At 45.2% G+C, this 25,319-nt stretch overlaps 2 protein-coding genes across 2 annotated transcripts in view; one reads left to right on the top strand and one right to left on the bottom strand.

The window, feature by feature from the left end:
* The window catches only part of LOC8028192 (mediator of RNA polymerase II transcription subunit 1), a 37,574-nt gene extending 15,749 nt beyond the window's left edge, over positions 1–21,825 (bottom strand). The window contains exons 1-13 of the mRNA XM_029990248.4: positions 21,737–21,825; positions 16,871–17,001; positions 16,574–16,652; positions 16,443–16,497; positions 11,610–11,739; positions 10,915–10,943; positions 9,129–9,200; positions 8,776–8,850; positions 6,243–6,310; positions 6,012–6,098; positions 4,504–4,618; positions 2,828–2,952; positions 1,068–1,174 (exon numbers count right to left, since the gene is read on the bottom strand). Of these exons, the coding sequence (XP_029846108.3) occupies positions 1,068–1,174; positions 2,828–2,952; positions 4,504–4,618; positions 6,012–6,098; positions 6,243–6,310; positions 8,776–8,850; positions 9,129–9,200; positions 10,915–10,943; positions 11,610–11,739; positions 16,443–16,497; positions 16,574–16,652; positions 16,871–17,001; positions 21,737–21,806 (1,143 nt within the window). The 5' untranslated portion in view covers positions 21,807–21,825. The remainder of the gene's footprint in view (positions 1–1,067; positions 1,175–2,827; positions 2,953–4,503; positions 4,619–6,011; positions 6,099–6,242; positions 6,311–8,775; positions 8,851–9,128; positions 9,201–10,914; positions 10,944–11,609; positions 11,740–16,442; positions 16,498–16,573; positions 16,653–16,870; positions 17,002–21,736) is intronic.
* A 199-nt stretch (positions 21,826–22,024) lies between these two features.
* Positions 22,025–25,058, top strand: LOC8028193 (uncharacterized oxidoreductase YtbE). The gene is made up of 7 exons (XM_002410639.5): positions 22,025–22,288; positions 22,536–22,613; positions 23,085–23,378; positions 23,839–23,930; positions 24,008–24,118; positions 24,670–24,763; positions 24,848–25,058. The coding sequence occupies exons 1-7, from the start codon at positions 22,225–22,227 to the stop codon at positions 24,991–24,993; spliced, it is 879 nt and encodes a 292-aa protein (XP_002410684.2). The 5' UTR covers positions 22,025–22,224; the 3' UTR covers positions 24,994–25,058.
* The last annotated feature ends 261 nt before the right edge of the window (positions 25,059–25,319 follow it).

The raw sequence follows: 25,319 nt of genomic DNA, 5'->3' as shown, positions 1-25,319 counted from the left end.
TAGTTCCGTGGGTTTTTTTTTTTTGTTCTATTTTTTTGCCGCCTTTCGCAAGCTGTTTCGTTCGCTTAGAGCGCTTCTCCGCTTCTCTTTCTTACCTCCTTGCGCTCCGCGGCGCGCGAACCCAAAGTTCAGACTGCGCTGTGCAAAAATAAAGAAAGCTCCTCTCCATGTTTTTTTTTCTTGCTTCCGTTGGATCTTTGCGAACTTTTTAACGCCTTTTCCATGGCGTTTTGTTCGCCCACCTCATTCGCGACCTCGCTGCACCAGGATAGGAAAGTGCGTTCATTTCGCGCGCGTGGAGGTAGCGGGTCAAAATTTCGACATCAGAGTTTGGGGTGCGTTTATTACGCGAGTGAAAAAAAAAAAGTCGAAATTTTGAGAGCCGACTTGGGGGGTGCGTTTATTACGCGAGTGCGTTCATTGTGCGAGTAAATACGGTATAGACTACTGTCAAAAAGTCTACAGTCCATTATATCCGAATGCATGTTATAACAGAATCTGTAGTAAGCAAAGTTAGCTCAATGGCATAGATGGAAAGACCGACCAAACTTCACAAATCAGTAAGTTGTAACTGGATGTCTGCCGTAATCAAACCTGTGGGAACGAGGTTATACAGTCGAGTTTCGTCAATTCAAACTCGAGGGAGACCGAAAATTTGTTTGAATAAAGCAAGGTTTCAATTACTAGGAGTTTCCTCCCATAGAGACGCATAGGATGGGACCTGCATGTTAGTTTGAATTATCCGCAAGTTCGAATTAATGAGAGTCGATTGTACCGTACAGAGGGTTTATAGGACAGCAGACACTAGCCAGAACAACTCCGCAGTTACAGGCATGCTGCAATCAAAGAGGCTCGAGCAACCAAACAAAAGGAAGCACATCTCTTAGAAGGTTTTACCCTACTGCACTATTACTTGCGTTCATACACCACCACCTCTTCGAATGATTTTTTTCTGCAATTTTAGGTGTTTGAGTCGGGCCCGACCCAGCCAATGAAAGCCGACTTTTTAGATTTCTGACGTCGCTGACACGAGCCGGAACAAAAGAACAGAGTAATAAATGTCTTACGACATTGAGGCCACGATCGCTGGAGCCGTTAAGCTTTCCCTCTGAGGCCTGTGTGATGATCAGTGACAGCAGGGACTGGCAGCAGGTCGTGTCCGCACACTCAATGCCTGCGCTCGGTGGAAGAACACGAGCGTCACGGATGCGACAATGGCTACCGATCTGCGCAGGTGCGGCGGCCTGCATATTGGCTTACAAGATTTGTTACTTTATTTGTTCGGTGACGCATTCAACCCTCTACTTTAGTGGTTCTCAAACGGGGGAGTCTCTGAAGGCATTTTTAGGGTCTGAGAAGCACTGAGCCTTCATTCAAGCTGAGTGATAAAACTTTTTAGAGCGCAGCTCTTAGGCGCCCGTTTCCGGCTTGAGCGGCGTCAGCGTCGCTGTCGCCGTCGGCGTATCTGCGGGGAAATTTTTCCTTTAAATTTAGCAGGAAAATTTTTCCGCTAAATTTAGCGGGGAAATTTTTCCGCTCAAATTAGCAGGGAAATTTTTTCACTAAATTTAGTGGGGTATTTTTCCGCTAAATTTAGCAGCAAAATTTTTCCGCTAAATTTAGCAGCAAATTTTTTCCACTAGATTTAGCGGGGGTATTCTTTCGCTAAATGTAGCGGGGAAATTTTTCCGCTAAATTTAGCGGGGTATTTTCCCGCTAAATTTAGCATAGAAATTTTTCCGCTGAATTTAGCAGGAAAATTTTTCCGCTAAATTTAGGGGGAAATGTTTCCGCTAAATGTAGCGGGGAAATTTTTCCACTAAATTTAGCGAGGTATTTTTTCGCTAAGTGTAGCGGGGAAATTTTTTTGCTAAATATAGTGGAAAATTTCTTCCTAAATGGGGGCGAGCAGGAGAGGAGGAGGGGCATACCCTCCTCTCCGTACATTCCCCTCCTCCTCCTCAAGGGCTGCACTCTAATGCGGCGTTACAGGGGATTGTAAACGTCTTTCATTTTTTTTAATGACGGCTGACCAGTGAAGCTAACTGGACCGAACCGCGCTTGCCCAGTGAGTGGGGCCGATTATTCTATGTTTCAAAGCTACAACGTAAGTTTGCGTGCAACCTGTTGTTTTTTGTTTTTTTCTCATTTACTTTTTTGGAACTGACCACCTCTCCAACTCTCCCCTTCCCTTTCCCTTCCTTCTTCTTCTTCCCCTCCCCCCCCTTCGTCGTCACCCCCGTCACCTCCGTCACCCCCCCCCCCCCCCCCCCGGCTGGATGGGGTCCTTCTATCACTTCCACTGGTTCAGAAGGGGTCCCCAAAAACGTTGGCGGACGAGAACCACTGCTCCAGTTTTTTCAACGTCAGAGGGTACAGATAACGAAAACAAAAAAGCGAGAACCAATCCATTGTCATAATTCCTCTAGAAGTATGGATAGCCAGCAGGAGCAGTCCTAAAAGCAAATTCATCATTTATTGTTGCGACTTGTGAGGAGAAAGTGGTTCGATCTATCAGCAAGACTATAAAAAAACAAAAAGAAACAAAAATAAAAGTGCTTGTGCTACAAGTTGTGACACCAACAGGCAGCATCCATGCATTTTCCAGCATTCTTCATCACCCTATCATATAATCTGTATTTTTGGCCCTCGAAGAAAATAAAAATAAAAGATAACAATAATAATGATTCCTCGAATTTCGAAGGTGGGCCAGTCTTTTATACCATCGGTCCTCAAAAATCTAAATTTGGAATTGCCGTTAAAAAAACTTTGCCCAGAAAAAACGAAAAAGAAAAAACAAGAAGATTGGGTTCCTTCGAACACTCACTAGTGATGGCATGTATCTTCCTGACAAGGGCCAAGGCCATGGGAATGGGCTGGGGCAGCTTGAGCACAAAGCTGGCCGGCAGAGTGGTGCTGTTCAGATTGCTCAGGGCAGCAAACGATGGAAGACTGCAACACGAGCGACCAGAATGGTGACACCTTCCCGGCTCGTTGGCCAAAGCAGAAATGGCTCGGGCAACAAACCCATCCCGGTTTGTTTGCCGAGACGGAAACTATTAGCAAACAAACCAATTTCGGTTCATTTGCAATTAGGAAATGATTACGCAAACAAGCCGATTCCGCTTCGTTTTCCAAACGAAGATGGTTCAGCAAACAGTTTTTATCGGAAAGAAAACAATCTTTGTTTAATTTCTGCCTTTAAAAATAATTTGTTTAATTTTTTTACTAAGGTAAACATTTTGTTTTGTATTTCTTGAAAACACTAAGTATTTTATAAACACAGAGTAAGACTTAAACACAAAAAATACTTTGAACAAGAAACAGGATCTTTCGAAGTCTAGTTTGAGAGAATGAGACAAAATTTGGAAGAATCTGTCAACTCAATAAATATCTGCACAATTTGATAGTAATTTGAAAAACGAAAAGCTCTTAGCCGATGTATACTCTCATAATAGCTAAGCCGTAACAGCTGAACAGTTTACCCCCAAAATGTTGCCGGCACTATCTTCAGGCTACAACAATAGGACAAAGTTTCAGCAGGCTAATAATCTAGATTTTGCCTTGACCCAAAACGCCGGCACATCTCACTATCGTTTGGATGTCAAAACCACGACACACTGTAACCCTGACCTGCCTACAAAATGGAAGACGCTGTCGCCGAGTAAGTGCATCGTCTTATTTATTTATTTATTTATATTTATACTACTGGCCGCCGTACGGCAGCCAAGGTAGGAGGGATACATGGATCAAGTTTTACGAAAAAGCAAGCACAGAGTATGGCAGTGCAGCAAAAAAAAAAAAAAAAAAGATTGAGAGCGCACGGTAAAGGCTTTTCTGCGACCCAAATTCAGTTCACAACCTGCCTAGCGCACGGTGCGCACGGCACAGGGCTGGTGCGGCTGGCGATATCTGTTTCTTGGGAACACCTACCATAGCGCAGCGCCAGCAGGCTGCAGTAGCAAGTAGCAGGGTGCATCACTCTCACGTCTGCTTGGATCGAAAGAGCGCATTTCTCAGGCTCGGAAGCGCAAGGGGGTTCTTTTAGCTTTGACTGCTTTTGTACCATCGTCGAACTAAGGCACTATCTCAGATTACCCATAAATAGCATCTGTTGTGGCGGCTGGTGCCTCTAACGACTGATCTGTCACGCGACCACAAACTGACTCGATCACGCAAGGAGAGCAGGTCAGAACCAGATAAGGCCGCCGTGTCTTGCGCGCCTTCGATTGATAAGCGGATACCCTAGGAAACAAGAAAAGCCTTACGCAGCGCTGCGAAGTCATAGCGTGATGAAATGGTGCAGCCGCAGTCCTGTACTACAAGGTGCGCGCTGGCACATTCTTCTGTGGGCAGGTCAGTATTACAGTAGGTCGTGGTAGAAACCTTGTCTCCTGACCTCGGGTGTAAGCAGAATTTCCTACGTGATGCGCAACTCCTGCAATTTAGCAGAATTCACGAACAGTCGCCAAAAGGAAAGTGCGGACTTCGCAGAAGACTTACTTCTTCCCCTCCGGGGTGTTTGTGACACTGATGAGAGACATTGTCTGCAACTTGTGGGCCGAGGAGCTCTCGATGCAGACGGATACGGAATGCCCAAGCTGCTTCTCCAGAATAGCTGCAACCAGCCACGAGACGAACAATGCCCGTCGGTCACGGCAAAGTTTCGGTGTCCCAGCCGACGAATGGAACGCGAAGGGTGAGGATCGACATGTAGCTGGGCTACCAGTGCTACGCTCCTTTTCACCTCGAGAACCGTAGTAAAGAAAAAAAGTCAGACTCCTCTGGGAGTATTACTAATTTCCCCCTTCATTTATTTTATCAAGACGTGCACGTTTCAAACGCCAAAAGCATCGCTCCTTCGAGCGACAGCCAAATCAAATCTTGTAGGAACTACTTCACGCTGCGTATGAACAATGCACAAAACTTGATTTTTTTTCTCGAGTTGAAAACGAGTATAGTACAGTCAACATCCTGCTGACTGGGTCCCAAGTCGCAGGTTTGTTAGCGCCGAATAGAACAAGAATGCACCACGCAGAAAACATTCCTTTCATTTCAGTTCAATCACTGTGCAAGCCAAAGCTAACTCAAAGCTATCTTGCACAATGTTTGGTGACTTAAAGGGGCACTAAACCACTTCCTGCAATAGTCTATTTATGTGCATAGCTCAATCTATGGGCTCTAAGCATCCTAAAAAACCAAACATTAGATTCGTGCATGGCAAATTTCTCTACTAAACTTGGTATCAAAAGATTGACACCAGACGGTGCCATTGGCACGAGGAAGGGCAGGGCACAGCCCTGCCCTTCCTCGTGCGACGGCGCCCTCTGGTGTCTGCAATGGTTCCGAGGTAATCAAACTTTTGATACCGATTTTATTAGATAAATAGGCCAAGCATGAATGTAATGTTTGGTTTTTAGGATGTTTAGAGCTTACAGATTGAGTTATGACCATAAATAGACTATCGCAGAAAATGGTTTGGTGCCCCTTTAGACTTGCTTGCTTAAGACTTAATTTTTTTTTTGGCCACACATTTAGATTGTGAGTCAGAACTTCGAAAAAAGCAAAGCTGATGAAGAACGTAAGCACAGAAGAAAGTTGTCGGCAAACATTTTCTGCACTGTGTTTCGTAAAGCTCCCAAATGTCACATTGCTGAGAACGGAGCTTCTTCGAAAGTTCGGCAGAAAGGAGTTAGCGGGAGACAAGTGCCGTCTTAGCCACTTGTGTCACCCGAAAGTGTCCCCGGACACATATCAGAACTCGAAAGCTTGCTTGAATCGAGACGTTGAACAGGCACACATTATTATGAGTTGCGGCATTAAAGTCAAACGTACGTATCTACCTTTTTCGTGCTGGAAAACATGAACAACAATTTAGGTTCCCCGGGGATTTAATTGTTCGCTCTTCTGCCAATACCCTCTGCTGGCAGCCCACACCCTGGTGGACACTGACACAAACGGCTGCTAAAGAGACAAGTTGCTGCGAACGGAGAGATTTTGTTTGTAGTTACCGTCGACGGTGAGGGGTATGGAGGACTTGCTCTCGAGGTCGAGTAGGTCGTAAGGTGAGATGAAGAAAGTCAGCTTCATGGGGTGCCCTGCAACACAGCCCCGCGTTCATCCAAAGTGCGCTTGAATCGATTTGTAAGGAACTGCCAACGGCATCTTCGGAAGCCCGCTCTAACTTACAGGGTTGCGACAAATGTCCCTCTCAGCGGAGTAAAAGTGCATGAGTTTCTCACCTCCTTTGCGTGGCTGAAGGATGCCGACGGGCGATTTGTGTACCCGGTTGCTGGGCTCGTTCATGAAACTAGAAGAGATGCAAAATGGATGCTCAACTGCTACTGTCGCCTCCAACGTTAGTTAAATTCTAGTTGAGAGTGGCTACGAGCCAAAATGACTCAGCCAAACAAAAAGGCGACAAGTAAATCGGAACCATTTGCTTGACAACAAGTAAGACAATGAATCGCCAAACCATTCATTTAGGATTGTCCGCGTTCGGTTTCACCTTATTTCTTTACACTGCATCCAATGTTTGCTTTCTCTTTGAACATGATGCCCCAGATAGTGGCTTTGTGCATGGGTCAAACAGAAAAGGACAAGGTGCTTGCGTTCCAAACATGCGCTATTAATTCCTCTCCACCCGAAAATTATGTACTGCAGACATACGAAGCACCCCAGCAAAATCCCGTAGGTAAAAAAATGATATGAGCAGTTCAATTGCAACCAACACAGCCCTTCTTAGGCACAAAACGTCTAGTTTTAATTGTGCAAAATCTAGCTGCACACAATAAAACAGCTTTACCTTTTTAACAGCAAAGCTGTTAAGGGCTAGTTTCCCCAGGATCGTGTCCGTCCTCAAATGACCTGATGACACAGAACTCTGGGCAACTACCGCCATCTATGAGTGACAAAGGCAACCAGATGACCGGCTTGCCGGTTCTCTCATTGCCTCTGTCACTCATAGATGGCGGCAACCTTCCGAGCCTTTCCACTCTGACTTGCCGACTTGCGGCCTGCCGTTACTGCATTCCCACCATAGTACAGCTTCACTGGTCTTCCTTCTTCACCAGAGTGGAAAGGCTGAAAGGTTTTCATTTAAAAAAGATACAGTTTGAGGAAACTTGTATTTTAAAATTGGCACTGGGAACCTAAAAAATTTCGCACTTGAATTTTGACTTATTGATCAAACTGTCTTCCGTAGAGTTGCTACGATGTTTCGACGCAATTCCTCCTCGTCGTGTCTCATATTTATTGCAACAATGCAGATACAGTATAGACCACTTACAACGTAACCACTTATAGTGCAGGACCGGGTATAACGCGGTTTTTTTAAACCACCGGTTCGCCTCCCATGGAACTCCATGTAATTACATACCGCTTAAAATGCAGGTGCATGAAGGGAAATACCGGTTATAGTGCGGTTTCTAAAACAGCCCGCCGACCGCGCCGACGACCGGCGCAGCGAGCACACTTCCCTGTGCTACACAAGATAACGGCGCTGACGGTGTTAGCCGCAAGCGGCACTCGCGGGGCAAGGAGGTTGCTCGAAGAAGCGGGGAGAAGCGAAGAGAGAGGCTTCAGTTGCCATAGCGGTGGAGGGACGCACGCACATGTCGTTCACGTACGTGCGTCCCTCCGCTGCGTTAGAAATACGGGAAATACGGTTGGAAACAACCGCAACGACAGACCAATCGCAGGTCGAGGAGAAGTGTTCGCGTGCGTTGCATGCCGGTCATGCCGGTCGCGGACCGGCTTCTTCTATCCGCAAACATGGCGTCGGTTGTGATCGTCGACGTAGACGGTGTGGTGGAAGCTCATCGTTCCGCGTAAAAGCGCTATCCTTGACTGTGAATTTTCCTTGTGTGTTGCTATGATAACCCAGCACGTACTAGAAGGGAAGATCCACCTACTCGTGCAGCAATGTCGTCGCGGCGCTCTCAAGACGGCAGAAATGCCCGTGTCGTCGTGTTTGTTTACTTCGACTACAGTGGTGATTTCTAAGCATTTGTGTCCTCGAACATCGCCCGGACTTCTTATTTGGAGCATTTCATGCCTGCGCTCAAGTTGTAGGTATTACTGGCGCGTACCATATAAAGGATGCGAATTTTCACACGTTTTCATCACCAAAAAAAAGTGATCAGGGTTAGCAATCCTGAACACTCGCAAAGGCTGCGCCAGGCAGGAGTCGCTCATTTCTTTCAAAATGTGTGACACACTTGAGAGAGAAGTGTACTAGTCTGGTGAAATAAAGACTTTCCTCAAACTAAGCTTTATTTTTCATCTAACATAAAATAAATTCTTTTACAAAAGTAAGTTGTCTCATGGCATGTATTTTGGCCTGAAAAATTTGTTTTGGTTATAGCGCGGTACCGCTTACAGTGCTGATTTTTGCGACTCCCGCGACATACGTTATATGCGGTCTACACTGTAATGCACAGAGTGAGGTCGAGAACCATCGGACAGGGCAACTCGTAAAGCGCCGACATGTGACGCGAGCGAAATGCGCGGTTAGTTAGACACGCGGGTGTTCGGCAGGCGGCAGGAAGGAAGGACGCCTTCCACGTCTTTCCGAAGGCGCCCCTTCGGACAACAAAAAAATCCGGGTTCGCTCCCATAAAAAAAGCGATTCTGCATGAGTAAGGTTTGATCCTTGTACAGTAACCAGGCAGCACGACAGATTGACGAACGGACAACCCGAGCTCAAAATTCGCCGCATCGCGTGCGCGCCTTCTCAGCCGTTGACATTGGGAGCGGCCATCGAGCCTCACTTGCCTTTGCAGCTGGGACACGTTGCTGAGGTCCGTCTCGAGCGCCTGCAGTGCCAGGTACGCCTTCGTCTTTTGTTTCCTGCAGAGAAAAACGCAAGGGATGCGCCGGCTCGGAGTCCCACTCACCAACGTCCTTCTATTTTGTCATATTTCTTGCTTTTCAAAGCGCGAACGTGCCTTACCCTCCCATAAAAGTCCTCTACTTGGATTGTGATATACAAGTCGCGGACAGGGCCAGAACGACAAGACGTCTCTTTTCGATGCCCCACCTCGAGCACACGCTCATTGCCGAGCCCGTGCTCATTGCCCTTCGCTGTGCTTTGGTTGCTCGTGCACGCAATTTCAGCGGCTACTTACTTGTCAGCGTTGAGCTGGTAAATTGAGGCCAGGCCTTCCAGGTGGCTCGTGAACTCCGCAAAGTCGCCTTTCCTGGAAAGGTTGTGTAAAGCTTGCGTCAAAAACATGAATGCATGCCGACCGAAGGCTCCGAATGGCCGACCCATGGACATGATGAATCCTTTGTTCTCAGAAACATTTCCTTAATGCTATAAGTCCACTTTCCAGAAGAAAAAAAAATTCTCCAAAAAAACTTGATTTTGAAAAGTGCCATATCTACCAACATCTAGAGAGTATTCCCAAAAAGTTTGATTTGTTTATGCTGCATATGTATTTTTTTTTATACATTATTTTTCATCGACCAATGCTAAAGAAAAGTTAGAGGTTAGAGCACTTTGAACATGTTTTTTTCCATTGCACCTTTTGGCATAAGTTTCACTTCAGAAAAACTATTGTTTGATAACAGGACAAAAGGAAAGGCTCACTCCTTATTTTTGCTAACTGGAATTTATTCAGCAATGCAAATGTGGCTTTGTTTCTTAACTTTGTGAACGTCTCTTATAAAAGATGTTGAAATTTGTTCGACATAAAAGGCTAATTTTTTATTTTTTTATTTTTCAGCACAATGTTTATAAAAAAAAATACTGCTGCATAGCTAGTGAAGAAAAATGTTGGGTATAATACAAGGTTTCCAGGAACAGTTTTTCTAAACAATGTAAACACGTTGCTGACAAAAACAACAATAATTTATTTTACAATTTGTGTACACAGAGGAAACTTTGCACTGCACTCTGCCTTGCAACTGCCAGCATATACTGTAAATTTCATTCCTATTAAGCAAACGTTCAAAAGGTTTACCCTTTGGGTAGTGTCCTCCCTTAAAAGTAAGCTATGGAGCTTCTTGAAAAAAATGAGTTAGAAGTGAATTCTGGTAGATTTTTACCTAATGAACCCGAATACCCAAACCATTTGCTGCGCAAGATTTGTTAAACACGAGAAAACGCCAAAGACAGTCGCTGTCCGTGACGTCATCGACGGATCTTTTGGCTGCCCAAGGCTAGGGAGGCGGGGCTTCAGCCCTATTTTGAAATTGCTCTTACGGCTCTCCAACATGTCGCATTGAAATATAATTGTGATATCTGTTATTCTAACAACCAAATGAACACAATTCAAGTGTTTTTTCTCAAATGCAAAACCGCCCCATCTTCCCTTTAAGAAGAGCGGGAGAAGTCCCTCCCACATTGCACTCCACTCCGTCCCTTTTAGCAGAGCGAATGCTGGAGAGGGGGAGAGTGGAGAGAAGGAAACCACCAATCGTGACGAGCAGAGAGCTTTGTGGGAGGAGTTTGTCCTGCTGTTCTAAACCTGCAACAGGCTGCAAAACGCTATATACAAAAGTGCCTTTCCCGATCGCTTTGCACTACTCGCTCCTCGTAACTAAAGCACGTTCACACTGCGTCCTGTGGGAAATGAGAGCTGTCGATCTACATAAAGAAACAAATAATATATAAACCAAGGTGCAGAACAGCTCTCAGTTCTGTAGAAGACGGGGGACCCCGTCCTCTCACGGTAGTCACATGGACTAGGCAAGGCCAATGCATAATGTGGTGCTCTCTTTGTCTTCGGGATGTGACTACACGCCTCCTTTCACTTCCCCATCTAACAAAAATTTAAAATTATGAGAAAACTGAGACAACATCAATAATTGTGCCTGCGCAGGCCCACACAAAAACACTGTGCGTGGTGGCCACCTGACATGCCCCGAGTATGAAAATGCATAGAGTGTGAAGTGAATGTCTCTACTCACAGGAGTACTTGGGTGAGCTCGGGACAGCTCTAAGGTGGAAGAGAGAAGCGACATCAGGGGTGCAACACGGACAGACTAAGTCCATTGAAAATGCAACATGAAAACATTGTTTTTTCAGCCTGGTAACACTCCGACCAAATCGAGACTCCAACGCTTGCTCTGGATCTACGCGCACTTTCTCTACTCCGGGCATTTCTGAAATTTATGAATACAGTCACGACCGGTTATAACGAAGTCGGTTATAACGAAATAGCGGCTACAGCGAACCGATCACGATTTCCCATTGCCTTTTGCACTTCGTTAACCGAACTCGGTTATAACGAAATAGCGAATATAGCGAAGTGATTTCCAATTCCCGTAGACTTCGTTAAAACTTGTCTCGACAGTACACTGAAATCTGGGTTAATTTCACGATTGCAAATATGGGGTTGCTATTTTATTGTTGCGAGTTTTGAATGCCCATACATGTAGAAGCTGTTCATTCTAAACGGTCAGAAAAAGATGCGTCTTAACATACTCGGTGAATGCAGCTAGGTGCGACGAATCAGTGTCAAACGTTTCTCAAAACAGCGACTTACTTCCTTTTTTAGATTGATGCAAGGGGAATTTAGCGCTGGGAAAAACTCGTTTTAAGCGATGCCGAACACTGCTCAGAGAGGAAAGGCAACCAATAACGTTTAAGACAGCATTCTCACCACGGGGTCTCCGTGGTGAGCAATCTTGACATCCTTCACTTCGCCACTCGTCTCGAGCAGCACTTCGACGTAGAACATGTCCGAGCTGATAAAACACTCCTGACCGTCCGGCCCGGTGGTGAAGATCAACCTGGAATCGAAACATTGCAACGATGATCCCAAATGAAGCCAGTGGTGCAACTTTGATCACAGCAAAATCTAATTTGGCTCTCACAGAGTGAGCCAAGCTATTGTTCGCAGACAATTTTTCTGCTAACGAAAGTGAATAAAGGGATTTGTCTGCTTTAAAGCATCATTCGCAAATGAAGGCAAAAACAAGGAAACATGTTTGAGTCATGTGCTAACAGAACAAAAAAAAGATGGGTGTTTGCTACAAACTGAATGCCATGGCAAAGTGATATTGGATACAGGCTGAAATTGCAATGGTCAGCGAGTTAACCTTGGAAGTGATAAATAACTTGTGCTTCCTCTTCGAATCTCAAGTTTTTCTGCTGCCGCAGAGAAGCTGGAATTCACCACTAAATAAAAGAGCACTCAGCAAAAGCACATCAGAGGCCACGCAACCTCTCTTGTCATCTGCGTGTTGGTGAGAAGTTCTCCCCAAAATACTGCTCGATTGTGGACTTGCAGATGGGTCAAAAGTGTCTCATTGGTTGATACCGCACACCCAACAAAAAGTCGTGATGACACGTCCAATCAGCAACTTTAAAAGCTCTCACTCTAACCCGGGACAAAAAACAGACCACGGGAGCTAGAGATAAAATGTGCTCACAGAATGTAAAACAACATGTTTCCAATGAAGCACTAGCTAGAAGCAAACAAGATGTCAAACACATTCACAACACAGCCGAGGTCAGATATTCTGCATAACAATCAAAACTAAGGCCAGCTAAACGTTTTGAGACCAGCACACAAACCAGAGAATGTTCTCCCGACCCTATGGATGTACAGAATGCGTCACAGTTGGTGCAAACAAGCAGTTATCTGTTTTTCTAGTTCTACAACAGCTGAAAGGTTGTAATCAAATCTATTGTGTGGTGAAATGTGGTCACCCTGGACAGCAAGTTAGGCAAAAACATTTGGTACACTTCATTACCTTATTTCAAGAAGACACTCAGATCTCCGTGAAATGTAACCTAACATGGCAGGGTTACTGCAGCAAAGCGTTTTGGCGCAGATAATGTGGAAATTCCGTCACTGCTATAGGGATGTTATGAACAACGAGAATTTTGTCTGAAGAGTGCTCGTTCCCTTAAGTACAACCTTAAAATGGCAATTTTTTAGAAAAAAATTAATTCTCCTATTTTTATGTATTGTGGTTTCACAACTAATAGTGTATACTCTTGCAAATTTTTATTGCAATACCTGATGTATTTACGGAGAAATAAAACATTTTCGGTAAGCCAATGATGCAAAATCATGTTTTTGAAATGTGAAACTTCTATGTTTCCTTTTTCAAACTGCTGAAGCTTTGCACCAGTATGCCCTAGAATGATGATCATACTCTCGGAAAGAGCTTTTCTTCACAGTTTCAGTACACTAAATATCTTTGTTTGAGAGTAAACTCTATTTGGGCAAGAACACCATTGAAGTCCAGCTTTCACGTAGAAGAGGCTATGCATACTGCCGAGAACCGAAAAGCCCACCCTGACTGAACACAAAACTGACTGAAACCAGTATTCATTTATAAAAAAGTCACATGGGCTTGTCTGCTCTGTATTTTGACGATGCTTGCCCTGCCCATACTTGCTGATGCTGGTTCGTGTATTGCAAGCATACCCAAGTCCCCACTCGCTTTACAATCAATGTCCACATGCCGACACCAAAATGACACTCAAAGAAAGCATTATAAGCTTAGACTCACTCAGCAAAGCCATGCAGGAGATTGGGTGTAAGCAGAAGGCACCATCTACGCTCTTGGTGCCTTTTAGTTGCCGCCACCACCAGTAAAAGCAAACCTAGTGGTATGGAAACTAAACAGGTTTTTCTCAGTTTCACTTTTTTGCAGCAACTTTCGTTTTAGAAAATCTATCATTTCGATGAATCGCTGAATGTATTCTTGGCTGTGGATGTTTCTGAACTGAAATTTAATGAGGAATGTGGCTACATATTTATTTTTCTGATTACGTAAAGTTCTTATTGCTAAAAAGTTGAATTTTGATGGGGAGAAAATGCCCCATTATGTGGAATGCTTTTGAAATTGACATTTTGCCTAGAAAAACAATGGATTTTAAGGTAAAAAAAAAAAGATAGCCCCACCCATTATATGTTCTAGTTAAGGCTGAAGCTTAAAAATGCTCAGTATTCTCCAGCAGTTTTATACAATAGATTTCCTTGCCAAGTGAGGTGACTTACATCAACAGCTGTGTACTTCCCGCTGTAGCTTATCGGAAAATAGCCTTACAGAGAGGAAAGCTCTCAGAGTGCATTTAGGCAACGAGATAAATAGACGCTCCAAATTTCGTCAATATAGAGCGACTGGTTTAAAAGTCGACACTTGAAGGTGGTGTCACCCCTTGAGGCCCTGCAACGACTTTTTTACTGGTTTTTAATTTGCACCCAACCTGAGTGCACTGAACGTAGTAACTTAATGAAACATTTCTTTTCTCGAATTTTGCTTTATTTTGAAAGTTATAGGCAAATTAAAATTACAAAAACAAGCAAAAAATAACCTCCTTCACGACACCCATGGTCGCTTGAGTGCCCTTGAACTAGAGGACGGGTAGTGAGCTCAGCGAGCGCTCACGGCTGCCGCACTCCGTGTCGACGGCTCCAGAGGGTGCCACTAAAGCATGTGCTGGATAGGCTATATGAAGCGGGCAGCCAGGGCGGCTCGCATTGCATTTGCTGCGAGATTAAATACTAATTCGGCATGACCCTTCATTGGCCACAAATAACAGCAAACACGGGGTAAAGATCAGTTTAGAATGAGAGCCACTTCGAGCTGCCATACCGCCTTATGGCCAAACCGCAAGCCAAATCTGCTCGCCGAAGGCCTTCGGAACGCTCAGATCCATGAGCCCGTATACGACCGCAGCGCCGCCGCGTACATCCGGGACCTTTCTACGCTCGCCGCTCGTTGGTGCCTGATCCCAGACCCCTTCCTCGTATGCGCCGCCTTTTCCAGGGCTTGGTGGCGAGTATGTCAACGGGTCATTTGTTGTTTCCATACCTTATAAACTGCATTTGTTTCTCTTCTATCTAAAATACAAAACAAAAAACTTTCAGCCGTTCCACTCTGGTGAAGAAGGAAGATCAGAGAAGCTGTGCTATGGTGGGACAACCTCAAGGACAACTTCTTGGACGACCTCAAGGACGCCGCCAAGAGGATGACATCTAGGACGACGTCTAGGACGACTTCTAGAATGACATCTAGGACGACCTCAAAGCTGACTTCTAGGACGACCTCAAGGACAACACCTCGGACTATCTCAAGGACTACTAAAACGACCTCAAGAACGACTTCTAGGACGACGCCTAGAGAAATTAAGCCTTTCCACTCTGATGAAAACCAGATTGGAAAGGCTGGAAAGGTTGCCGCCATCTATGAGCGACGGCGGCGACCAGACAACCGGAAAGCCGGTTGTCTGGTTGCCGCCTTTGCTCACAGATGGCGGTAGCTATCCAGAGATTTGTGTCGACGTTTATTTGGTGATGGACACGAAACTGGGGAAACTAGCCCTTAACAGCTCCGCCGTAAAACTACTTTCATAAATAATTCAAACGGTTTGCGCCACTTATGTTTTGAATTTCGACTGAAAAGAAGCTCTTTAGCAGCTCTGACCAGTCGTAAGCCCAGGACCCAAGACCGCATACTGCACGCTTTCGTCACCACAGGTCGCCCCGCTAGGTGGAGGAGGTTTCCGCGTCGTCCGGTTCAAAAATGAAGCACTGATATTTAGTTACTCTCCGTGCCCGTTGGCTTGCCCGAACCCCAAGAGACGTGGAAACCGCAAAAAACGTAGACGCTCAAATATGATTGCAGGGCCCCTTTAACACCTGTGCCTTTCGTGCTTCTGTATGGAGATGTTTTTATGCGCCAAAACAGGAGCATCACAAAGTTTTCTTTGTGTCTTTCCTCCAGAAAAACCTTTTGTCAAAATTACAGACACCAAACTTATTTATCGTGAAAATGTTCACCCAAGACTATGGCGCACCATGCATTCACAAGGGCGCCCATCAAACCACTCGGCCGCGAGGCAGCTATGCAGTTGCCTCGCCTCAGACATGATCACATGGTGGTGTTGCCGCGGGGTCGATCGGGATCTCGAATTCGGCTCCAGACGGGCCGCTTTCTCTCCTAGCCACTGGATGGCGCTGCAGGCGCCCCATGCTGGGCGAGGAAAAACCTTTTCGCCATCGATCGAAATATATTCGGTAGACAGGGGGCAAGGAGTCTCCTAGAACTTCGGACGCTATTGAGCCCAGGCAAGTGTAGGGCGACCGGATCTAGGGTAATCGCGGGACAAGAAGCCTGGGGGCCCTTTTTGTGTTTAGCTTTGGGTCTAACGTGCATTTGTATATATTTGTGCAATGTCGCGTGTATTTGTAGTTTAGATTGGGTGTTTTGTAGCGTTGTGTTCTATGTACCAATAAACGGGGAGCGGAATCCCGCTCCCGTGAAAGAACCAGGCTGGACTCAGGTTGTTGACGGACCACGTGGGAAATGGCGAATCGGAGGCGGTACGCAAATTCCTACAAGACAAAACAGCCTGACAAGTTACACCGCAAAAGACTCTAGAAAAAAAAACAATTTTTCCAACAGCTCTTGAACTGTCAGCTTCAGAACTGAATCTGTCGAAACTGTAGAAAGAAGTGCGTCTTTCCACATACCCTTGCTGTCTCGTGATGGTGTCCAGTCGCTCAATCATGGACTGCATGGATGTGACTGCGGGGAGCGGCAGGAATCCCCAATTAGAACATGTAAATACCTCACACTAACAAGAGCAAAGAATCACGGCCACCTTTGATGGACTTCTGGATTGTGTCGAGACACTTCTGGAGGCGGTTACGGTCGGCACTGTCCACAAGGTGGTGCTTTTCCTGCAACGCAACAGTATCAAATTGAGGAATTAGCTGATAACCTGAATCTCCAGGTTTCACGCCAGCAGAGATGCTAAAATAAGAATAATTACAACAATGCTTATTTGCTGAAAACATTCAATAGCTGTACCGACTATCTCCACAAGCGTTTTTTTTCTGCTCCATCCTGTACAGACCATGAAAAGAATGCACATCCAGCCACCCAATATTTCTCTCACCATGAGTGCCATGCGTAACGCCTTGGCCATGTCCCCCCAGGGCTTGTACTGGCTGGCCTTGGCTCGCAGCTTCTCCAGAAGGTTCTCCATGGGGCTTTCCTTGGCATTGTCTTTGCCAATCACCGGGGCAGCTGGACAACCAACAGCCAATTGGGCACCTTTCTATAGCCGACGGCCGCCATAGGTAGGAAACTCTGAGATACCTCTGCATCTGTTCAAGTAACCTCTGGGGCACTGATACGTAGAGACCTTATAGAGGTCCAACAGACTTATATACAGGATGTCACAAAAGAAAATTTACACGGTCTTTTTTACCGCAAAAATAAACTAGGCATCGCCAAATGCTCATTCTCCGCCCAAAGGTAGCGCTAGAGGTCACAACCAGATGCCAAAGTTTCAGCCCGATCCGATAAGTTAATCAAATATTATAAGTGATTTTCTGAAAACTTCAATGGGAAAATGGAGCCCATTTTTGCCCATTTTCGGTTTCTGGTGCCATAGAGCCCCATGTGTTCGAAAACTCCGTCGGCCGCCATTTTCCCATTGAAATTTTCAGAAAATCACTACCGTAATATCCCGAGTCATTGCCCATCCCCGAGCCATCGCCCACCCCATTTTTTGGGCCAATATCGATTTCCGAAAAAACATCGAGGCATCGCCCACCCCTTCAAATACCCCAGCGCAGACTCTGCGATCCGCGAACACTCATCCTACCCGAATGACGCGGCCGCGGACCTTACAGTTGGAGGACGTCCGTGACAAAGTAAAACGAAGGAGGGAAAGACACTTCTTTTTGTTTACGCATTTCCTCCGTGAGCGACCCCAAAGTGGTCGTGTATCCGTGCGAAAAGAAAACGATGGAGATAACAAAATAAGAGTTTATTAATGTAACCGCGGAGTGTTAGGTCAAGGTCTGTCTCCGCCGAAGTAAGGTCACCGCGAACCCGCTCCTTCTTCCCGCCCGTCGCGACCGCGGTTGTGCAATATTTTAGGCAAAGCCAACGCGTAAATAAAGCTTTGCTGGAACACCCTACACAGACGTTTGCAGAGCGTCCCAACCGTGCATTGATAGCCCGCCGTGCACGGACGCACGTATGTACGCACCAAACAAGAAAGTTGCGCAAGAGCTTGCAATTGACAAGGCGCCCGACTTGGCCCGACGCCAAAGTATTTGCCAACGCGACCACCGGCTTTCCCGCTTTCCCAGCATTGCTCTTGGTCACTTCTTTGGTCCGCTCGCTCGCTGGTTGCGCCTGGTCGTTTTTTTTTTTTTTTTTTTTTTTATTTTCTTGTAGACTTTTCTTTCTTTTTTTTTTTTTTTACTAACTATTAGAACATAGTGGTGACATTCTTTCACGGAACAAACGTTCGCGCTATATGCAAATCGGCGGTGTTTCTAGCGCGTATGCAAGCAACGGACTTCGCTATAGTAAAATATTCTTTCGTGAGCATTTTTTTCTATAAAACAATGAAACTAAATCGAGTTTTGAGTTTGATGTATCTCTTGTGCATCAGCGCTAGATACGCAGAGAAAAATAGGCGTTTTTTTCCGCTTTTTTTCAAGTGTTTGTGCTCACCCACCGAGACATGGCCCACCCCACTTTTTTAATGAATTTCAGGCGGTAGGGGGGTGGGCGATGACTCGGGATATTACGGTAGTCGGGAAATGCTGTCACTTTTAGCAATCCGTCTCATTGGAAGAGAACTCTGACCTAAAGGGGCATGTGATCAATGATTTCAAATTTTGGATTCTTATCACTCATATATATAATCACCTATGAGTAAAGTTGTTATAAACTGGTCGTGCGAAACCAGGCATTAGAGGTTCTGGCATCATAAAGATACTAGGAGCGTACGAATGGTGTCCTGAATTGATTGGTGCAGTGTGATTCCTAGCGTCAAAACTGCAAAGGAAGCTAGCATGGCGTGGCTTTCTCTTGCCTTGCAAGTCAGCCCAGTATTTACCCACCCCTAAAACAGTACAAATGTAGCAAATATATTTGTTATTTATTGATTAAGTTATCGGATCGGGCTGAAACTTTGGCTTCTGGTCGTGACCTCTGGCGCTACCTTTGGGCGGAGAATGAGCGTTCGGCGATGCCTAGTTTATTTTTGCGGAGAAAAAGACTGCAAATTTTATTTTTCAACACCCTGTACATATATACAGAATCGGACAAAATGCAGTGGCAGCAATGGGTTCAGGCTCTAGCGCGTGCCAAGGTGCCCGTCGCACTTGCGTTGTTCTTTTTGTGGGCACGCAGCCCACATATTTTCTCTATTTTTTACTCTTTACTCGGCTCGCTCTTTAATATTTCAATGCACAAAATGCACCATCGGCCAACTCTGTATGAAACCTTTGTTCGATAAGTTGTGGAACCGATTTCTGACGTCCCTTTAAAGGGCCAACGACTCGCGCAGTAGAAAAAGATTTTGATAGCTAATATTTTGGGGGTGACCATTCCTTCAGAACTTTACGGCACACCATATTAAGACTCTTTTTGTTTTTCTGCTGCAAGAGGATTGTTTTAGAAACTTGCCATTTTTTGGCGGTTCTTTTTTATGTTTTTTTAAAAGCAAAGAAAATAGAGAAAATATTGTAAGGGTGCAGGCAAGCTGGTGAATATTAACCATGTTGCATTACGTCATCCTGTCTCTTCTATGTTTTGATGTTTCCTATCTACCCCAGTCTCAGGTTCATTCAACAAGGTTCAAGAAACTAGGTTCTGCTCCATTCGTGTAAAATCAAACATATGTTTACCCCAAGAACAGACAGCTGCACATATCTCGTCAAACTGAAATGTCGTGGAAATGTTGATCATCAGTACAAAGTCAGCGTTCCTCATTCTCGAACCTCAGCCTATCACGATTCTTTCATTTCTAGGACATTGTCAGAGCGGAACCACCTTCCAACGTCATTAATATTATTACCCTCGTTAGATGTGCTTAAAAGTGCTGTCGCTAATTATTTTTGCGAAAGTGACCCGTGACCTATCATGTCTTCTATTACTGTTGTTTGTTTTTTTCACTCACTCCCCTCTGTAACACCCCCAGGGCCTTGAGGGTATGTAAATAAATAAATAAATAAAATAAATATATAAAACAGGGAATTAATGACACTAAAGCGAGAGTACAGGCGAGATGGTTTAAGGTTGACATAATAACCCCGGAGCGGGGGGAAAGAAAGGGACGTTCGACACAAAACCCCCTTGAATGGAAAGCGCCGAATAAACAAGGACCAAGAAGGGGACAGAGACGAAGCGCACTCACAACTGAAGGTTTATTGAAAACTACATTGACTATTAATACTGTCTATCAGGGTGTTGGCTCAAAAAGAGAAACTCTTTATCAGTTAAGTGCAGTGACGGCGCACTAATACACAGACTCACCCCTTGCTCTCTTATGCGGAATGCCTCGTGTATTTCTCGCGCTGTTTTGTTTTCGTATCTGCCCAGAACTGTTGTTTTTTCCAATTCCGGGCTACATGGGCACCTATCACAATGCACCGCAAGATTGCCCGACGGGGACTGTTTGACTGACCAGGCATGTTCTCTGGCCCTTTCATTTATGCAACGCCCCGTTTGGCCGACATACGATTTCCCGCAACTCAATGGTATGTTATACACCACTGACGTTGCACACTCCACGTATTGATTAGCGTGTTTCTTTTGACACACCTTACCCTCTCCCTTTTTGTTGTTTATTTTTGAACACAAGTGAGACAGCTTATGGTATAACATACCATTGAGTTGCGGGAAATCGTATGTCGGCCAAACGGGGCGTTGCATAAATGAAAGGGCCAGAGAACATGCCTGGTCAGTCAAACAGTCCCCGTCGGGCAATCTTGCGGTGCATTGTGATAGGTGCCCATGTAGCCCGGAATTGGAAAAAACAACAGTTCTGGGCAGATACGAAAACAAAACAGCGCGAGAAATACACGAGGCATTCCGCATAAGAGAGCAAGGGGTGAGTCTGTGTATTAGTGCGCCGTCACTGCACTTAACTGATAAAGAGTTTTTCTTTTTGAGCCAACACCCTGATAGACGGTATTAATAGTCAATGTAGTTTTCAATAAACCTTCAGTTGTGAGTGCGCTTCGTCTCTGTCCCCTTCTTGGTCCTTGTTTATTCGGCGCTTTCCATTCAATGATGTACCAACTAGCCCATTTATCTATTTTACCACAAAACCCCCAAAAACTATGTGTTCTCGGGATGCTCAGCTTTCAAGCATATGGTTTTGAGTAGCCACGACAACTTCACGCAAGCTCGACCGCGCTTTCTCATCAACTGTCATCGTTTTCTTTCCCCCTTTTTTATCATTTTGTTAATGTCGACTCACCTCCTCCACCTCCTCTCACTCCTGCCCTCCCTCTCCCCCCACATAGCACCTTCTACAATCGCGCTCCAGAGACAAGGTGATATATTAATATCCTGCTTCAATGAACCAATCATTGGCAGCTTTCACAAAGTACTAAGCAACCAGAGCCGACATCAGCCGTAAAGCTCTACTAAAGTCATTTCAGGGGGTAAACAAACAATTTATCTAGTGCGCGTGGGACAATGTTGGCAAAAACCGCGGAGTGATTGAATTGTTGCCGCACTAAACAGCCTTAAGACCGCGGATCTCAAATCGAGGACGCAGATCAGTCCGGGCTGAACACTGAATAAGAACTCGGATCGAGTTGAAAGCATCGAACGATCGAGTAAAAAATAAACGATTTGAAATTTTGCGTACTGTTTATACAGCGTAGTTGCAGCTAAGATAAAGTTAAATCCCGGCTATTCACGGAGTATCTCGCCAAAATAATTTTACCGGCGCGAGCGGGATTAGGTTAGGGATGGTTATCGTCAAGGGATTTGAGGTACTCACGTTCCGCTAATTCTTTAATCCCCACTTGCGGGCTCGGATTGGCCTCCGCAGGTTTCTCGACGGCCGCCATAACTGCGGTAAAGCGAGCCTTTTTTCGCAAAAAGCGTTTCTGCCGCTTGGCGTCGCTAGCAAACTGACAAGCTAGGTCTAAAACAATAAAATATTTTCTACTGTTTTTTTGCCTTTTTTCAGATAAGTTGCTCGCTTAGTTACTGAATAAAAAATGATTAAATATTTTTATAGGTTTTTTATACTATCATTTATACTTAATTGTTTAAGTTTGCTGCGCAGTTTAGAACGACCTTGAGCGGACGGTTTGTTTTGTCGTTATTATGATCCCCAAACATTGAGCGTGTACTTTGTTTTCGTTTTCGCTTTACACTGAGAGAATCTGGTTCATCACTTCTCTCATATTTCGTGATATCCACAGCGGTGTTTCTTCTTTGGGTGTATTTCTGGGACACCCGAGGGACCTCGATCGTACAACCATGGCACGCTCGATCTCCTCGAAGCAAATTTTGAACAACGGCGCCCATCTGCCCATCGTAGGATGCAAGTACCGTGTTCCTCATTTGCAAACGAGAACCTCAAATACCCTTACAAAACACGCTGCACCTACGACCAGCTAATATTCATCGCGGAATCTGAATCTTTGTTATCAAACACGCGAAAGAAAGGAGGGTATCTGACGGCCTTCATATCTCCGGGCCAATTCTGACCCGTTGATTTCTCCACTGGCCGATGTAAAGGGGCATGGTCGTATAAATAACTACTAATTTCATTGTCGTTGTACTTTCAGTCGGCACCTACCGCATTCGCGACAAAGACTTGAGTCAGCTCCTTCGACCGGTCGTGCAGAGTGGCTACAGATTAATAGGTAAGTTCGTTTCTCCACGATGTCGTGTCGGTGCATGCGGTCGAAGATCGCATGCACCGACACGACATCAGACTGCAGTGTCGTGCGCAAAAACCACCACCAAGCTACTCGCTTCTAAGAGACTGTATACAATTAATAGGCTTCCCATTATTATGGCGTCTTTTGCTCACGCTACTCTGTAGTATTTTCAGATAGCCCAAAAAAGCATCATTTTTGGAGGGGCTGATAGAGTCAATACGGCGAGCAAGTCGTCTGCTTCTTGCACCGGGGTTCCGGTGACGTCAGAACGACGCCGAGTTCTGATTGGCCTTGATTGTGGGATAGTGGGTAGACCTCGAGGCAGCTTGTCTTGACGTCTACCCACTATCTTCAATCAGAGCTCGGTGTACTGACGTCACCACAACCCCTGCAAAAGAAGCAGACGAACTTGCGCTCCACATAATTTGTTTATTTGTCCGTTTCATTATCTAGACACAGCTCCGCTCTACAAGAACGAGCCAGTACTGGCCGCTTTCCTCCGGGACCTACCTCAGTATGGTCTGCAGCGCAAGGACATTTTTGTGGCCAGTAAAGTGCCTCCCATCGATCACGGATCGGCGAAAAGCAGAAGCTCCGCGCTGGGCATCCTCGAGAGACTGAACATTGACAAGTTGGACTTGCTTCTCCTACACTGGCCTGGTGTCCAGGGCATGAAACCGAGCGACCCCAAGCAAGCCGAGCTCAGGAAAGAAAGTTGGCTAGAAATGGAACGCTTGTACAAGGAAGGTTAGAAATTTGTTTATTCATTTTAGTAATTGCCTGTTCTACCCCGCTTAAGCGTGCCTACGCTTAAGCGGGCTGGATTGTATGAGAGTTTTTTTCTGAAATCAAATAAACTTACCTTACTTCGCCAAGTTACATCAGCACTAGTCTCGGACAAGAGAGACTGACAACGTATAGCATTCAATTTCTTCTGGTATATGTTGGTGCCAGCAGAAAATACATTGACTGCTTGCAAGCACACATGAACAAATCCAAACGTTCCCATCTGTACCACTGTAGAAGGCAAATATCTTGCCATTCCTTTCGTCTTTGTGGCATATCAGTGCTCAGCCTTTGCGTGCCCATCGTTGGTCTCTTCCGATCTGAATGACCAATACCTAAAACTAGATCTTCCCATGTTGAATGTTTAACCTTAGCTAACAGCTTCGCTCACGGGGCCCGATTCTTGATGATAAATATGCAGGAAAGCTGAGTGCCATTGGGGTGTCAAATTACACCGTGAGGCATCTACAGGAACTCCTGTCTTATTGCACCGTGCGACCAACGGTCAACCAGGTAAGTTCCAACTTCGGCCAAACTTTGAAAAACTCTAAATATCCGGTGGATTTTTTTTTTTTCTCTCATTACAACAGGTTGAGTTCCATCCCCACTTGGTTCAAGAAGATCTGCTGAGATACTGCAAGGATCACCAGATTGTCCTTCAAGCCTACTCATCTCTTGGAGCAGCCAATGGAGTTTCTGCGGTAAGTTCCATAAAGAGAAGGTTGATCTACTTTCACTACTTAAGGCGACACAAACATCCGGAGGATACCGTGTAAAATTGGCACCTGCATCTAGTAAGCCAACGTTTTCATCAAAAGTGTTTATTGCAGTGGTCAGTTTATCGTTGATGTTTTCAACATGTCCCTTCATTCTGAGAGAAAAGAAAAGTTGATGAAACCATTCAAAATTTGTCTGCATCTTCATTTTACAGGAACGGAGCAACATTTGAAATTTCATGGAACAATGTGCACTACAGAAATCTGTCACAGGCTTAAGTTGAGCTGATTACTTCTTTATGTCATTGTGGGGTCACTGTGTGTGCAAGAAAGAAGAGGCATGTCCATGCACTTTTTTGCCTGTATTTGTGTATATCTTTGAGCTGGCTTCATCAACAACACTAAAGTTAATCTGTTTAAAATTTTACCACACCATGTGCAGGCATTGATTTTTAAGGCTCACTTTGTTCATGGCACCTGGATGTTTGCGCTACAATATATCCAGTCTCTCATACATTGCTCGAATCCGACTCCAGATTCTTAGCGAGCCTGTGATCGTGGACATTGCAAACAAGTGCCAGAAGACGCCGGCACAGGTCGTACTTCGGTGGGCTCTGCAACTCGGCATCGGTAACCACTTTCTTTTTTCCATTTTTTGTTTCTTCTGCCAATGTGCAACTTCTTGATTCGTGCGTCCTCGTGATGACTTTGCAGCCGTGATTCCGAAGTCCACCAAAGCAGAGCGCATCGAAGAGAACTCCAAGCTTTTCGATTTTTCCCTGTCCGAAGACCAAATAGCATCCATCTCTGGGCTCAACCAGAACAAACATTACTGCTGGGACCCTACAGCCATAATCTGAAGAACCTGCTCAGCAGCGAGCACTGTACTTTAGTCAAGATATAAACACAATCAAACAAATGCAAACTGTGGTCTTGCGGTGTGCAGAAGAGTCTCACTCTTCTACTTTCGACGGCTTACAGCGACTGTTATTGTATTTCTTTTAGAAAACGTCATCCAAGCCATCTCGTACCAACCGGTTTTCTGCTTTTGTGCTGCAGACAATCTCCATTGTCCAAACAAACCAAAATGAAAAAGCACGAAAAGGATGTCGTAAGCTGGGGTGCTACAAAGCTTTTCAAAGTTTAGGCCAATGTCTGCTCGTGATTTGGAGTTGGCTCCAAAGTG

The sequence above is a fragment of the Ixodes scapularis genome, unplaced genomic scaffold (assembly GCF_016920785.2).
Source record: "Ixodes scapularis isolate PalLabHiFi unplaced genomic scaffold, ASM1692078v2 PGA_scaffold44__24_contigs__length_19508400, whole genome shotgun sequence".
Lineage (NCBI taxonomy): Eukaryota > Metazoa > Arthropoda > Arachnida > Ixodida > Ixodidae > Ixodes > Ixodes scapularis.
The sequence above is the reverse complement of the archived record's forward strand: the minus strand, read 5'-3'. Positions and strand labels throughout refer to the sequence as shown.